This window comes from Aristolochia californica, unplaced genomic scaffold, assembly GCF_029961685.1.
Source record: "Aristolochia californica isolate CCGP_79_NKW_82.1479 unplaced genomic scaffold, dmAriCali1.0.hap1 SCAF_5, whole genome shotgun sequence".
In the NCBI taxonomy this organism is placed as follows: Eukaryota; Viridiplantae; Streptophyta; class Magnoliopsida; order Piperales; family Aristolochiaceae; genus Aristolochia; species Aristolochia californica.
Genome location: NW_027182214.1, coordinates 39,035,357 through 39,052,611, shown reverse-complemented (window position 1 = coordinate 39,052,611; position 17,255 = coordinate 39,035,357). Strand labels below are relative to the sequence as shown.

At 38.5% G+C, this 17,255-nt stretch overlaps 1 protein-coding gene across 1 annotated transcript in view; it reads right to left on the bottom strand.

Moving 5' to 3' along the window:
- Window positions 1-10,088: 10,088 nt before the first annotated feature.
- LOC137965318 (uncharacterized) overlaps window positions 10,089-17,255 on the bottom strand; it is a 9,104-nt gene continuing 1,937 nt past the window's right edge. Inside the window, exons 3-5 of the mRNA XM_068811631.1 lie at window positions 15,919-16,170; window positions 10,498-11,253; window positions 10,089-10,397 (exon numbers count right to left, since the gene is read on the bottom strand). Of these exons, the coding sequence (XP_068667732.1) occupies window positions 10,089-10,397; window positions 10,498-11,253; window positions 15,919-16,170 (1,317 nt within the window). The remainder of the gene's footprint in view (window positions 10,398-10,497; window positions 11,254-15,918; window positions 16,171-17,255) is intronic.

Below are 17,255 nucleotides of genomic sequence, written 5' to 3'. Positions count from 1 at the left end.
ATCGGGTCAGACACCAATGTAAACGATTATTTTGGCTCCAGATGGAGGATTCAGAGGATCCAGAGGAACCAGAGGATATTATTGAGGAGGAACCACCAGAGATATCCTTGCATGCTATTACTAGGCAGAAATCGCCTACTACAATGCAAGTCCGAGCTCATGTCATCGACCGAGAACTGGTGGGACTAGTCGACTCGGGGAGTAAACACAATTTTTTGAGTTTGACAGCCGCACAGCATCTCCAGCTCCAGATACACACTCATCTGACAGCCACCGTCTCAGTGGCCAATGACGAGAAGGTCCCTAGCTATGGGATTAGTAAGGTGGTAACTTTTTTCATTGGATTTACTTCATTTAATGTGGAATTTTTTGTTATTCCCCTAGCGGGATTTGATATGGTTTTAGGCATTAAATGGTTACAAACATTGGGGCCCATTCTGTGGGACTTTTCGGCTTTAACCATAAGCTTTGATTTGGCCGGAAGTCGGGTGCTCTTACAGGGCTGTCAGGTAGATAGGGTCCACCGCATACACACTTTGCAGACACAGGATCAGCCTGACAGTACTAGTGATGGTCTGGTTGAGGAGTTCTATGACCTCTTCTAGGAGCCTTCGGGGTTGCCTCCCATGAGGCACTGTGACCACATGATCTGTTTGAAACCAGGTTTTGAGGTAGTGGTCGTGCGACCATACCGTTACCCACACCTTCAGAAGGACGACATAGAGCGTCAGTGCCATGAGATGTTGAAACAGGGTCTTATTCGTCCCAGCCGCTCCCCGTTCTCTTCACCCGTCTTACTTATGAAGAGACATGATGGGACATGGAGGTTCTACGTGGATTATCGGGAGTTGAACGCACAGACAGTAAAAGACAAGTTCCCGATTCCGGTAGTGGATGAGCTTCTGGATGAGTTACATGGGTCATGGTTATTCACTAAACTCGACCTCCGTTCGGGATACCATCAGGTCCGGATGCACCTCTCTGATATCGAGAAGACGGCGTTCCGCACGCACCATGGCCACTTTGAGTCGACGTCATGCCTTTCGGGTTATCCAATGCACCCTCCACTTTTCAAACTTTGATGAACAAGGTATTTAGCCCCTATCTTCGAAAATTTGTTCTTGTATTTTTTGATGATATTTTGATATATAGCAAGTCGGTTGATGAACACTTGGCACACTTGAGGATTGTTTTCGACTTGTTAAGAACACATCAGCTCTATTTGAAACACTCCAAGTGTTCTTTTGCGGCTTCACATGTGGGATATCTGGGACACATTATCTCACATGAGGGGGTTACAGTGGATCCCGAGAAGATCCGAGCTATTCACGAGTGGCCGCAACCACAGTCGTGTTCTGCATTACGGGGTTTTCTGGGTCTTGCGGGCTACTACCGCAAATTTATTCAGAACTATGGGCCAGTGACAACACCATTGACGAGTTTACTCAAGAAAAATTCCTTTATTTGGAATGAGGGGGCCACCATGTCGTTTGTGGCACTCAAAGCTGCCCTCGCATCCGCGCCAGTATTACAACTTCCCAACTTCGACGAATTGTTCGTGGTAGAGTGCGATGCTTCGGGCGTGGGCATGGGGGCCGTTTTGCAGCAGCTGGGCCATCCTATTGCTTATTTTAGCAGACAGTTGGCAGTCCGCCATCACAAACTGGCAGCCTATGAGTGCGAATTGATTGGGTTGGCCAAAGCGGTCCAACCTTATCTCTGGGGCCGGGCTTTTCTCATATGCACGGATCACTACAGCCTTAAGTTCTTACTAGAACAGCGTTTGACGACATCGCCACAGCAGCACTGGATCAGTAAGTTGTTGGGGTTTAACTTCTTGGTGGAGTATCGTGCGGGGAGATTAAATAAGGTGGCAGATGCCTTGTCACGGTGTTTTGAAGATCAGTAGTTAGTCTATTCTATCAGCCAGCCGAGATTTCTCATTATGGACTTGGTGCGAGAAGCACATGCTACTAACCCTGCACTACAGGAACTGCATCAGCAGATCTCAGAAGGGACAATGAATGTGAAGTGGTCCATCCAGGATTCACTTATTTATTACAAGCATCGGATTTTCCTTCCACCTGAGTCCGAGTTGATTCCAGCTATTCTCTCGGCCTACCAAGATAGTACACACGAGGGGATCCAAAGGACCTTGCACAGAATTCGAGCTGATTTTAACTGGCAAGCCATGGAACCCTCTATTGCGACTTATGTGAGCGACTGTCAGGTATGCCAGCGCAACAAAGCCGAGCACTTGAGTCCAGCCGATCTTCTCTAGCCTCTGGCCCTTTCTACCCAGGTTTGGGCCGACATTTCAATGGATTTTGTGGAAGGCCTACCCCTATCAGCTGGCAAATCCGTACTTTTCGTAGTGGTTGATCGATTCTCCAAGTACGGGCATTTTATATCGATGGCTCATCTGTATACAGCAACACGGGTTGCTCAGACTTTCCTAGAGCAGATAGTTTGCTTACATGGCATTCCAGAATCCATTATGAGTGACAGAGATGCAGTTTTCATGAGCACCTTTTGGCGGGAACTGTTTCGCTTGAGTGAGACGAAATTGAAGTTCTCCTCTGCCTATCATCCATAGACAGAATGGCAGACTGAGGTGGTGAACCGCACCATCGAGATGTATCTACAGTGCTTGGTGGGGGATCGTCCATGGCAATGGGTTCAATGGCTTCTGTGGGCCAAATACTGTTACAACACTTCGTTCCACTCTGCATTGCAATCCACTCCTTTTCGGGTTCTATATGGCCGAAATCCACCTCGCCTCCTCTCGTACAACCCAGGGTCCACCCGCGTGGACACGATTGATCAGGCACTCATAGACAGGGATCTACTGCTACAGAATATCACAGAACAGCTACGACATGCCCAAGCTCGGATGAAGGATGTATACGACAGAGGCCACCGTGAGGTCTCTTTTGAGGTTGGAAAGTATGTCTGGCTACGGCTCCAGCCCTACCGTCAGCAGTCTCTAGCGGGACCTCCACGTCATAAGCTCTCACCTAGATTTTTTGGGTCGTTTCCCATTCTTCGACACGTGGGACCAGTCGCCTATCAACTCAAATTACCGGACACAGCCAGAATTCACGTTGTGTTTCATGTCTCTCTTTTGAAGCCGCATTCCGGAGCACAGCCTACATCCACTCCATTCCTACCACCGGTTAATCATGGCGAGCTTATTCTTAACCCAGCTGCGGTGTTACGTGCACGGCTGACCAATGATCATTGGGAGATTCTCGTTCAGTGGACGGACACTTATCCCAACGCTGCAACATGGGAACGTGTGGACATCTTCAAACAAGTCTACCCAACTTTTGAGCTTGAGGACAAGCTCTTTCTCCATGGGGAGGCAGATGTTGTGGACTCAATAGCATACCGAGTCATACAACGAAGAAGACAACAACAACTCACTCAATAGGATTTAATTCTTATATTTCTTTGAGTAGGATTTATTTCTTATATTGTTTTAAGTAGGATTTATTTCTTATATTGTTTTAAGTAGGAGTTATTTCTAATTACTTTATATGTAAGGGCATTATGGGGAATTATTGTAACCCTAACCCTAAAACTCCCTATTTAAGGGATAGGTATGAATGAAATAGGTAAGCTTTGAGATTTTAGAATAACCTAGTCTAAATAGGTTGATATCACCTCTTGATCTCGAGTTTAGGGTTTACTCCGAAAATCCAACCTATTCTTCACCCTCCATTGCCATCCATCTTCACCCAAATTCATCCACCATCATCCCTACTAAGAAAAGGAGCTTCCTGCCCCTTTTCCGAGCCCAAAGGGGAGGTCTATCCTCCTTCTCGGCATCAGCAGCAAGAGAGGCCCAATTCCTCCCTTACCTAGCAGCAAAGTGAGGATTTTTATCCTCAAATCTTGAGCAAATCCTCGTGCAACGTGGGAACTGATCATAGCATCAAAGAAGAGGTATTAATCTAACCCAAATTCATGTTTCAAGTTATTTAAGAAAGAAGGATTGCATTCTTAGCTAGAGCAGCAACAAAGAGGGCCAAACCCTCTTTGTCGTGACCAAGAAAAGAGAGCACCTTGCTCTAGCAAGGTCAGCATTGCTGTGGGGTCTTCTACCTAGCACAACAACTCGGTAGGACCCTCAAAAGAGGATCTTTCCTCCTGGCCAAGCACTGGTTAAGGAGAAATACTCATACACAGACCCTTGAAGTGAAGTGAGTAAATTCTGAGTGCTGGATTCACAAATCTCACGCCGTGTTACTCGATCCATGACCCGGGACCATAACAGTCTCTGATTTTTCCAACTAGCATGTCCCTGGCAGATAAGGCCAAGCTGGATGAAACAAAGCATGTTCTTCTCTAGCGATGTGAGAAATTTTCCAACAAGTAGAAGGTTGGCTGGCAAAATATGCAGAGGATAACTGGTGTGCTGTAGTAGGCAACCAAAAATAAAACCTATACTCCTAACAATATATGTGGTAATGCGAGTAAGAATCGATCCCACGAAGATTGATTACTCTACTTTTATGCTCCGTGAACATGGTTGGGGGGGTTTGAGTATAACAAAAACACTTTTAAAAAAAACAACGTAAAAACAATTCAAATTAAAAGAATCAAAATCAATCAAGAGAACAAACCTTGGTCTGTTGAATTTATCAAAAAGTGAAATACTTCATTGACATCAATAACTTGTTGTAATCAGAGTACATGAACCTCTATTTATAATAGAGGAAGGTAGTAGAGTCCAATTACAATAAAACTACCCTTGTCCCAATTACACCCAAACTCTAACACTTAAGGTAAGTCCTAACATAATTAGGTAACTCAATATTGATAAAAGACAAATATAACTTAAACTAAAACTCTTCTTGGTTGTGACCCTAAGATAAAGATACTTTTGTGAGTCCTTCTTGATCTTTCAACTGATGTGATAAGGATGCCAGCTCTTGGTAATCATTGTGGGTCCTACTTCTTATGGGCTTGGGCCCATCTTGTGGACCTTCCTTGGTCATGTGGCCCATCTTATAATAATCTTACATATGTGGGCCTTCTTTGGTCGTTTGGGCTTGATCTTATCTTCCAACACTCCCCCTCAAGCTGGGGGTGAGAGAACAACATGAACTCCCAGCTTGCTGCAAATGATGTATAAAATATTTTTGCATAAAATGACACATCTTGCAATATGCCTTCATCTTGCAATATTCCCCCTCACGCTGTTGCGTCCTTCCATGAGGCCCTGTGGCATTATAAGTGAGAGTAAAAATCACTCCTAGCTGATAAGCCATTGCTACATACTCCAGTGTTAATGCTGGATGTAAGGCACACTCCATTGCTATCGGTAGTGTGTCTATCAGTATTGCTTTGAAGTGTCTACCACCGTGTCCCTCCACAGGACAACGACTCTGAAGTGGTAGGAGACATAAAAGCCTTTACAAGGGGGGGATAACATAGATTTAATCTTAAGTTCCTCCGTCATGGACTTCCAACCACAAATAAATTTCATCTTTTTTACGGGGATGAAGTTCCTCCGTCGTGGACTCCCAACCACAAATAATTTTTATCTTTTTAATGGAGATGAAGTTCCTCCGTCATGGACTTCCAACCACAAATAATTTTTATCTTTTTGACTGGGATGAATTTCATCCGTCATGGACTCCCAACCATAAATAATTTTCATCTTTTTGACGGGGATGAAGTTCCTCCGTCGTGGACTCCCAACCACAAACAATTTTGATCTTTTTGACGGGGTAAAATAAATGATGACATGAGGCCACCTCTTATTCAATAATAATGTCCCCAAAGAGACATAATAGTTGCGGCTGAATATAACACGACCATCTTCCAACATATATAACACAAACCAAATAATAAACTTTGTAAAAGAAACCATGAAATAATCCGATATAAAATTTTCTTCATTGATGCTCAATCTTCATCTTTTGTGATCCCCCTTTCTTGAATATTTTTGTCACATAAACTTATCCACAACATGAGGAAAAATACCTCTTTCTTGTACTTCTTCTACTTCTCCCCTTCAAACTGGGAGGTAATGGCAGTGATCCCAGCTTGAACCAAATATCATAGATGTAGCAATAAGCCCAAATAACAAAGATGTATAAACAACCCCTCAAACCAGGGAGAAGTGAGATATTTTCCAGATATATAAACTCAAAAAGTGACGCAAACAATTGGCATAAATTTGAATTTTTCAATACAATAGAATACCAGCATGACCTTTGATTCTTCCAATTCGAATATATCTTTCAATATAGATCAGATTGACATGAAATTTTTTTTATGAAAGTAGACTTAGATACCTTTCATCCAATTATAACTTCTCTTCATAAAATATAATTATCAGAAGATAAATAATCTGATCTATTTTGGTCTTTGTCACCTGGCCGAACTAAGTTTTGTTTCTCCTTTTTTTCCAGAATGACCATGGACTCTTCAAAGATCAATATCTCCTTATAGAAAAATCATACTGAGAATTGGTTGAATATGTAAGAAAATAGACTTACAGATATTTATTTTTATTTATAATTATCCATATAAATTCTCTTTCTTGATAGCATAAAATACCTCAGAAGTTGAGGCTTTCTGCTACTGCTCAAACCTCTTTTTCGATTTGACCTTTTCTGCTTCAAATATTGATTTCTTTGTAGATAAGTCAGATAAATAATTTGTTGAATAGGTAAAAGAATAGACTTACAGATATTTCTTTTGATATAAATTTCTCCATATAAAGTCTAGCTCTTGATAGAAAAAAATACCTCAGAATCTGAAGATTTCTGTTATTGCTCGAACATTTTTGCAATCTGACCTTCGCCTATTCAAATATCGATACTCTCTATAGATAACTCCGATTGGAAAAAATAATTTTTCTTTGGAAATTAGACTCAAATATCTTTCCGTCAATATATAATTTGCAATATGAAAAACTACATATAGAGGTAAAAATGCAAAGAAAACTAAGGGTGTAGGGACTGAAAAAAATAACTACGAACCTATACCTTGGATTTAGGGTTTAGAGAAAAGGATCACATTACCTCCGTGAGTTGACCATGTCAACTCACAGTACCTGCTCTGATACCATGTTGAATTTATGGTAAAGTGAAATACTTCATTGACATCAATAGCTTGTTGTAGTCAGAGTACATGAACCTCTATTTATAATAGAGGAAGGTAGTTGAGTCCAATTACAATAAAACTACCCTTGTCTTAATTACACTCAAACTCTAACACTTAAGGTAAGTCCTAATATAATTAGGTAACTCAATATTGATAAAAGACATATATAACTTAGGGTCACGACCAAGAAGAGTTTTAGTTTAAGTTATATATGACTTTTAGGTAACTCAATATTGATAAAAGACATATATAATTTAAACTAAAACTCTTCTTGGTCGTAACCCTAAGATAAAGATACTTTTGTGAGTCCTTCTTGATCTTCCTACTGATGTGATAAGGATGTCAGCTCTTAGTAATCATTGTGGGTCCTACTTCTTATGGGCTTGGACCTATCTTGTGGACCTTCCTTCGTCATGTGGCCCATCTTATAATTATCTTATATATGTGGGCCTTCCTTGGTCATTTGGGCTTGATCTTATCTTCCAACGTGGTCTAAGTCAACATCCACCAACGGAATTCCACAACTGATCATTGATGCAAGCATATATCAATTCACACTTGAATATTCATCATTGGAACTATATTCCTATCTCTCCTTTCGTAGTTAATAAGAAAAAAATGATCTAATTAACCCTAAATACTAAACAACACAAGCACAAGTGGCTGCATTTAATTTATTCCAACGTTCTTCTCAATATCTAATAATTTCTGACGCAGCAAATCATCAAATCTCGATTGCTTCACAGGTTAGAGAGATCAAATCATTACGAATTTGACATCTAACCTACCAGTAGATTGCAACGAGTAATAAACTAATAGGCCTCCTAGATATTAAATGAGACAATCATGAACAAAAATTTCAGAAGAACATTAAATACTCAAAACATAAATTGAATGATGAAAATAAATCAGATCTCAGAGTTGTATGGATACCAAGGCTTCAGTTGACCAAGTCTGAAAGTTTAGCCACGCACGTCCATGAAGAAATCTGAAGGAAAAAAACTAAATAAAAGAGAGGAAAATCTTGAGAAGAGAAAATGAGGTCTCTGGAGCCGAACTCCTTTTTTTTCTTTTAATCCCCTTCTTTCTCCCCATTTAGGGTTTTTTTTTTCGTGCATCCGGTCTAGATCACAGTGCACGTGTCGTGACTCCAAGCCTGATTTTGACCTGGATGCAGCCCGTATTGAGAAAAATGCTAAACATAAAAATTATATAAATTTTTCTTATAATTGTATAGCATCTTGAATAATCTCTATATGATCTAGGATGAGAGAGTATACCCAGATTACGAATCAATGTTGAAACTGTCCAGAATCACCCAATTAGCTTCGTTTTGCACTTAACGCTTTCATTCGCATCCTAAATCAAAATATAAAAATAATGAGTATATTTAGGCACCAAATAATTATAAAATCCTAAGCATTAAGGGATAAAAATATGACATTTTCCATTCTCATCAAATTCCCCCACACTTAACTTTTGCTCGTCCTCGGGTAAAACTCAAATTTACTTTTCCAAAAACACCAAGGTTATAACGCCATCAACAAAAAACAACCAAGCTCTTCAAAACTCATAACATATCATGAACAAACATTCTTAAACAACTTACAATTACTTAGTAAGCATTTTCGTTCAAAGATGGAGTAAACTAAATAAGTAGACCCTCACAGAAATAAACACTCGATTCTCATGTGTTTGAAGGGTATATGTTTCTCTCAAATTCATTCCAATGAAAATGATCTACCATAGGCTTGCATATCTTCTCATTCTCCACCACTCAGATCACATTCATAACACAAATCATATGGACTTTTCAAGGGTTGTATCGGGGTTTAGGATCAAGGTGGGAAATATTTAGGAATGTAGCTCAAAAGCCATCGAAACTAGTGGAGCAAAAATGAATCAACTCAAGCTCGAATGTATTAGACATGTAAAACCAATAACTCCACTCAGAATCTTCTTCAATTTGTATCTATTTGTATCTATCTCGTATAAATAGACCCCTTTCTTGGATTTTAGGAAGAATTATCAACATTGACAGTTTCTAACTTTTAAAGTCATTCTCTCCATCACTTCCTTTCTTCTTCTTTTTTTTCTCATCACTTTTTTTTTTTCGTTTTTTTTTTTAACAATGGAACTCATGAATTTAGGATGAAAACATGTTCCATTTCAAAGGTCAAAGCCATACCAAAAATCCAGACACCCCCACACTCACACCCATACAAACCATAATGATGAACAATGCTCCACTAGCTCTACGGCTTGGGTAAAGTTTTTTTTTTCAGGTTTAAAGCTTGTAACGTGGGTTCACAAAAAAAAACCATTAAAGCTCAAAGGGGTTCAACAAAAGGGAAAAAATTAATTACAAGGTCGGCTATTTGGCTTATGTAACTTATAACAAAGAGGGCTGTAATCATGTTCATGCAGCATGTGTCAATCTAAAGAAACAAATCCATGGAAGAATATCTCTCATGAAAGAAAATAGTGAGACTGATATGGATGTGTCAGTCTAAAGGCTCAAAATCTCACTGGCTTTTGTCTACCAAATTTAGTCACTACCATCCTCAAAGAATATAACTAGACTAATTCATTCTCAATTGGAAGATTACTTATTCAATCATGTTATGAATCTTTCAAGAGCCTAATTTAATCTTGCTCATGACATACACAACCAAAAATCATTAAAAACCACAAATACAAAGAAATTTTTTTTCGGAATATATATATATATATATATATATATATATATATATATATATTAAAACAGAATTGGAACACAACCTAAATCCCCTCCCCCACACTTAGAACTTACATTGTCCCTAATGTAAGGTAAAATGTAAAGAGAAGGCACAAATAACCAAAATATAAATGCGAAAATAAAGAGAAAAAGGAACAAACTCCCCTTGGATTGCCTCCCAAGCAACGCCTTTGTTTATTGTCATTGGCTCGACTCAATGTTTTCGTAATTATGGGTCATCCCTCACATTGTATTTGGCATCACTCTTGACTTTATCTCTTTGAGCCCTAGACAAACCAGGAGGTAACTTATTAGTAACCAAATAATTTACAATATTCGCATACCAAGGTAATGTCACACTCGCGGAGAGCAATTGATCATCAGGGAACATTTCCTGCAAATGAAGTTCATCCTGCACATGCTTTTCTTCTTGCGGTGAACTAAGTTTACTGAAGATGATCACTGGTAACGTTCCTCCATCTCCAAGGAACACGTACTTGAGGTGACTGTGGAGAGGCTTCAAATCTGGAGTGGGAGCCTGCAAAACAGAGGGTAAAGGCCACTCATTAGAAACTGGTAACGCAATAAAGAACATTACCTGACTACTGTAACAGTGGAATATCATTCAACGCTGCAACAATTTTCTGCAAATTAGAACTCAAGGCTAACTCCTCATTCTCTTTCTCAAGATGCTTATTAATGGCAACTTCTAATTCATATTTTTTATCAAGTTCAAAAACTTCTTGTGCGAAAGAACCAATCACATCAATAGAATAAATAGAATTATCATCACTAGGATATTTCATGGCATCATAAATGTCAAACTTAACAATTTCACCATCAAATTCCATGGTAAGTGTGTCACTATGAACATCTATCTTAGTCTTGGATGCCTTTAATGGTGGTCTTCCTAACAAAATAGGAGCAGTTTGGTCCCCATTTTCCATATCAAACACATAGAAATCAGTAGGGAAAATCAAATCATTAACTTGCACAAGAACATCCTCAACTACACCCTTAGGATAGGCATTAGTTCTATCAGCAAATTGAATCGCAACACCAGTTGTATTCAAAGGTCCAAGTTTCAAAGAAGCATATATAGAATATGGCATGCCATTAATCGAAGCTCCTAAATCTATCTTGGCCTTCTCAAATTTGGTGTTACCCAATGTACAAGGGATAGTCAACATACCTGGATCTTTGCACTTCGCAGGGAGTTTTCTTTGAATAATTGCAAAAACATTCTCCCCTACTCTCACCTTCTCACATCCTTTAAGTTTTTGTTTCCTGTTAATTGTGCACAGTTCTTCCAGGAATTTAGCATAATGAGGCACTTGCTTAATAGCATCTAAAAATGGAATATTTACCTCACATCTACGAAAAGTCTCATGGACCTGTTAGTGCGCTTAGTAATTGAAGTGTATTTCACTTATGCTGGGGAAAGTGGGCCGAAACCCATTAGTGCGCTTAGTAAGTGACTGGGGAAAGTGAAATAGAGTTGTATTTCGCTTTCCCCCATTTCAGGCTTAAAATGATGGTAAGTGAAATCTGAGGGTTCGAGCTCGGATTTCACTTACCATCGCTCAAATACATCTCGTTGTCAGGGAGAAGCGTCTGTCGAACGAGGGTTTAGGAGGAAAAAAAATTCTCCCTCGCTCGCTTGTCTTCGGCGATTTCGATCGCCCTGCAACCTTATCTCCGACACTCCTCTCGCCGTACCCAGCTCCGATGACCTTCGGCAAGAGCTCTCCCTTCTCTCTGCAACCTCTCAGACTCCTTCCTCGCTTCCGACCGTCAGCGATTTCAATCGCCCCTCTACGACCTCTCCCTGGCGCTTGATTCTCTTCCTCTCATCATCCCCAACATTGACGACCGTCATCGAACCAGTCTCCCCTCTCTACAACCTCTCCGGCTCGATTCGAGGTATTTATGAAGTTATTTGCATCCATTTTTTTCTTTTTTTTTGTTTATCTTGAAGTATTGGAGTTTTCTCTTAGACATCTCGCATTAGAAATATTTTGTGTTGATTAACAATGTCATGCTCTGCATTCAGAAAAATTTCGTGTTTGAGCATCAAAGGAAGATCATATAATTAATAATATGATTCCCCACAGGAGAGAAAAAAAACATGGGGCTAGAAGAGGGGCACTTTGCTCCTTTTTCTCATTGTTCAAATTCAAACATTGTTTTTCAGTTCCTATTTTGGACAGAAAAGGATAGGGAGTAGATGTTGATGCAAAGCCACGTGATAATAAACTAAATTATCAATTGGATTTTTGGATTTGTTCATAAATTAGGTCCCCATTAGAATAAATTCAATCCTCGGGCCATAGATGTGTATCTTCCTAGGGTCCCCATTGGACAAGACGTTTTTTTAAACACATATTGCCTGCTGTCTCCTGTTAAAATTGATTCAGAAAAAATAAATTGATAAGTGCACAAACCAGTCTATCTAGTCAATTAGTTCTACTAGGAAAGTTGAAATTTGTTGACCTTGGCAACTAGTGTGAGTTCATATCACCAATTATATTAAAAATAAAAAAAAATGGCTTATTAAGGACATATGGCTCCAACAACTATGTTGTGTGAATTAGTGATGCTCTTCTGGTAAGTTTCTTATCCTTTTATGTATGAAGGTTTGAACTTTGTGTATGAACTGTTTGCTTGTGACTTCATTCCCACATGGACTTTGTTTGTCCTTGGGGAGTTTGGACATTGGGAAATAAAAATAACAAGGTAATGGAAATTGTTACTGATGTGTGAAGTTTCTGGCTCTTTCGTAAGCTCTATGTTTCATTGTCTACTTGTTATGAGTTTTAGATGACCGGAAGGAGGAAAGGTAAAGAAATTATGGATAGCACTACAAAGAGGTCATACGACACATGGACGTCTGACGAAGACTGTAAAATGCTTGATTTTCTCATTGAGCAAGTTAATATGGGTAACAAATTACCCAATGGAGTTTGGAAACACGAAGTTTTCAATGATTGTGTCAATATGTTCAATATGGATGCTACAAACCAAAAAACAGTAGAACAGTTGAAAAACCGTGTGAGGACTTGGAAAAGAATGTATATGGTTGTGAGTACATGCCTAAACACTAGCGGTTTTGGGTGGGATCCAACAACCCAGAAAGTCACTGTTAGTAAGACAGTGTGACAAGACTACATAAAGGTTTGTAACTGTAACATAGAATGTTATGTTTATTGCTTTATTAATCATGCTTTTTAGTATTTTAAACAATAACTTTTCATGTAGACGCATAGAGAAACCGACAAGTATAGGCGGGAAGGTTGTTCGCTCTATGAAAAATTGGCTATTGTGGTTGGAAACACTATGGCTGTGGGGAAAGCGAGTCACACAAGCGTGGAGTCAGAAGATAACCTTTCGACTTTTATAGAAGGGACAATGATTGATGACATTGATGAAGATGATGCAGTCAGGGAGATCCCATCACCCAACATTATAGAGTCTCCAAGTGATGCTCCTCCGAAAAGTAAAGCACCAAGCAATGATGGGGATAAAACTTCTTCTACTCGACGTAGGAAAAGATTCGAACCATTAGTTGAAAATGCTACTAGGATTGTTGAGGCTATTAACAATATGTCATCAACCCTTTGAGACATCTTTACTCCCCCCGTAGAACATCCATGATTTGAAGCACTCGAGGCATTACCTAACTTGCCCATAGAAGTCAAATATTATGCTATGGAGTTGTTCGACACCAAAGCTAAGAAGGATATGTATATGAAGATGAAACCAGAAGATCAATATAAATGGTTGATGGCTAAATTCAATGCAATGTAATAGACTTATACAGATGTTGACAGTTTTAACCTATATTTACGAGACACATTTGGTTTTGTATGAATGACGTTGATTATTGAGTATTTATGGTCAATTATGAATGTGTATTATTGAATGTTTGAACCATGTTTTCATTATTCAATGTCTAGTATTGCAGGTACCCATGGATAATCTACCAGATAGGGAGAAAATATGTATTTGTATTGTAGCTTATATAGTTATACTTGTCCTTGTCCATTCATACTTAAACGATTGTAATAGGCAAGTACAACGTTCTTATCATATGGGTGGTCCACGATATTTAAAGAAAGCATTAGAAAGATCGCCTATTAAATTTTGAAAAGTGTATAGGATGAATCAAACTATTTTTCTCAAGTTGGCAGGAATTTTGAAAAGTAGAGGACTTTTATCTGATACAAGGACAATATCTGTGGAAGAACAGCTTGCATATCTTTGTATCATTGTTGGTCAACAACAATCTTACAGTGTCACCTCAGAGATGTTTGAAAGATCAAATTGGACAATTAGTAAGTATTTTAACAAGGTGTTAAAAGCTATTATCAGACTACAATTTGATTACGTCAAGCGACCTTCAAGACATACTCATTCAAAGATCTTGAACAGTGATATCTATTATCCATATTTTAAGGTAAATATAAAGTCATTTGATGAATAATTTTCAGTTACTATAAAAATATATATTTTTATTAATGAATTTTTTGTTAGGATTGTATTGGTGTCATCGATGGTCTTCATATTAAAGCACATATCCCATTTGATCAACAAGCAAGATTCTGGAACAGAAAGGGTTTTCTTTCACAAAACGTAATGGCAGCATGTACATTTGACATGCAATTCACATATATACTTGCTAGATGGGAGAGATCAGTAACCGATTCATGTGTATTGAAGTCAGCATTAAGCAGATGAGATAAACTTTATGTTCCTAAAGGTAAATATCGCTTCTCTCTATATAGTCTATTTAAATTTATATATATATTTAGATTATAATAGATATATATATTTTATTGTAGGCAAATATTATTTGGTAGATGCTGGATTTGCAAATCTTCTTGGGTTCTTGGCTCCCTATCAAGGTACTCATTATCACTTGCAAGAGTTTGGGAATAATAGTCCTACGGATGAAAGAGAATTATTTAACCTAAGACACTCATCTTTACGGAACACTATCGAACGTACATTTGGGGCTTTAAAAGCTCGTTTCAAGATATTAAAAGATGCTCCTCCTTTTTATTTTGATGTCCAGGTTAACATTGTGATTGCCTGTTGTGTATTGCATAATTATATACGCATGAAAGATCACATGGATTTATTTGAAGATGAAGAAGATGATTCAAGTGATGATTCTGGTGGAGAACATTGTGAAGATAACAATGAAGTGATATTGAAGATAGTGATAGTAGTGATGATGTTAAGGATGATGTGGATACTCAAAGAAGTACTCAGAAGGAGTCTGCAGTACAATCTGCAAGAGTATCATATTATTGAGATGTTTTAACAATTCAGATGTGGCAAAATTATTGAATATTATGTTGTACTTTGTATGAATAGATATATTTCTTTGTGTTGTACTTTTGTATGAATGGATATATTTCTTTTATATTAAAAAGATGATTGAGTTATATTTGTATTATTGTTATTTTTATTATTACGATATTTGTGTAGTACGCTATGTAGTACAATATTTGTATAATTGTTTCATATTTAGATATTAAAAAATTAAAATTTGATTAAAATTTTAATAATATAAAAGTAAGCATTTGTTTAATTATTATATTTAATATATTATATTCAGATATAATATCAATATTAATTTACTAATTTTAATTTAATTTTCTAATAGTCCAATATTTCAAAATATTTTATTTAATAAATAATCTATATTCACTTTACACCACAATTTCCATTGTGCACTTTAACACAAACAAGTATTTTACACTGCACTTTCCATTGCGCACACTAACACAAACAAGTACTTCACATTGCACTTTTCATTGCGCACACTAACACAAACAAGTACTTTACATTCCATCTCACTTTCCCTAGGGAAAGTATTTTCATTGTATTTCATTTCCCTCTGAACTTACATTGTGCACTAACACCCACACCTCCCCCCCCCCCCCCCCATATAAATCTTTATTTTACTCATATTTTCTAGGATCTACCAAAGCCTAAGGAAAAGGAGGAACTGGTTTATAATTAGAAAGAGGTGGAAACTTACACTAAGGTACGTCATCATCGTTGGGAATGTTCCTGTCTGCAACGACGTTTTGCTCCTTTTCTTGCTCCGACAATGCAGGGGTTGCCTTTACCGGAATCTCAACCTCTTTACCACTTCTCAAAAAGATTACACTTGCATTTTCTCTTGGATTTACTACCGTTTGAGAGGGTAATTTCCCAGAACTTTGTGCCTTTAGCCGACTAATTGTGGTTGCCATTTGACCCATCTGATTATCCAAACTTTGAATACTGGCCCTTGTCTCCTGTTGAAATTGTAAATTATTAATCTCAAGAGATTTAACAATATCTTCTAAAGACATACCAGAATTGGAAGTTTGGCCCGGTTGTTGTGTAGGGGGATATGGTTGTGTATATTGTTGGTAACTAGGGTGATTTTGAGTCACATGTTGATTAACTTGTGGCTTCCCATAGCTAAGGTTGGGATGATCCCTCTGTTAAGGTCCCAGATCTGACACAAGGATTCTTTGGGTGGATCTGCAATCTGCCATGGATTACCATACGGATAGTAAGGATTGAAGGAAGACACGGAGAACGAAAACGAAAGATCAAGCCAAAGGGAAGCTTGAAAACCTTAGAGATCGTTGAGGAGAACTCTAAGCCTCTTTACGCTAGATTTAACCTAATTCTTAATACTTCAATGCTTTCGTTTCTCATTACTCTTACCCCTTAAATAAGGTTCACCCGGTTAGGGTTTACAATAAAATATTCTAAAAATACCCCTATAAATAAAATATTCCTAAAATACCCCTGTAACCTAAAACTGAAATAAAATAAAGTAAATTAAAGAAAACAACTAAAACAATAATCTTATTGCATGTATAACATTTAATGTTATTGTATGCATAACATTACACCCCCCTGGAAGACGAGCTTGTCCTCAAGCTCGGAAGCAGTGTCTGCGCAAGTGTCAACCGCAGTATCGGATTGCCTCAAGCCAGCGAAAGATTTTTTTTTTGTTCCGAGTTGACCCGGTCCAAGTTGGCCTGGGTTGACTCGGTTTTGGAAGCTCGGTCCCGCGTGTGACTCAGTTTTCTGCGCTTATCAAATTTTCCTAACTTAGGAAAAATTGAATTGGGAGTCATCTTCCTCCTTCGACGGAAATTTCACCGACGGCTCTTCTAGGGAAATCGGAAATCTTCCTCATCCTCATGCAGATCCCGAACTGAGCGATCGTCGGACATTGCGGGAACCTCGGCTCCTTCCCTCACGACACCGACTAAGGGGGGCGACGGTCGTATGTCGTCCTCACGGCACCGCACAGTGCGGAAATTTCGCCGACGGAGTCTCCTGCTGCTCCGACGGTGAACAATAGCCCTTAGAGGCTTCG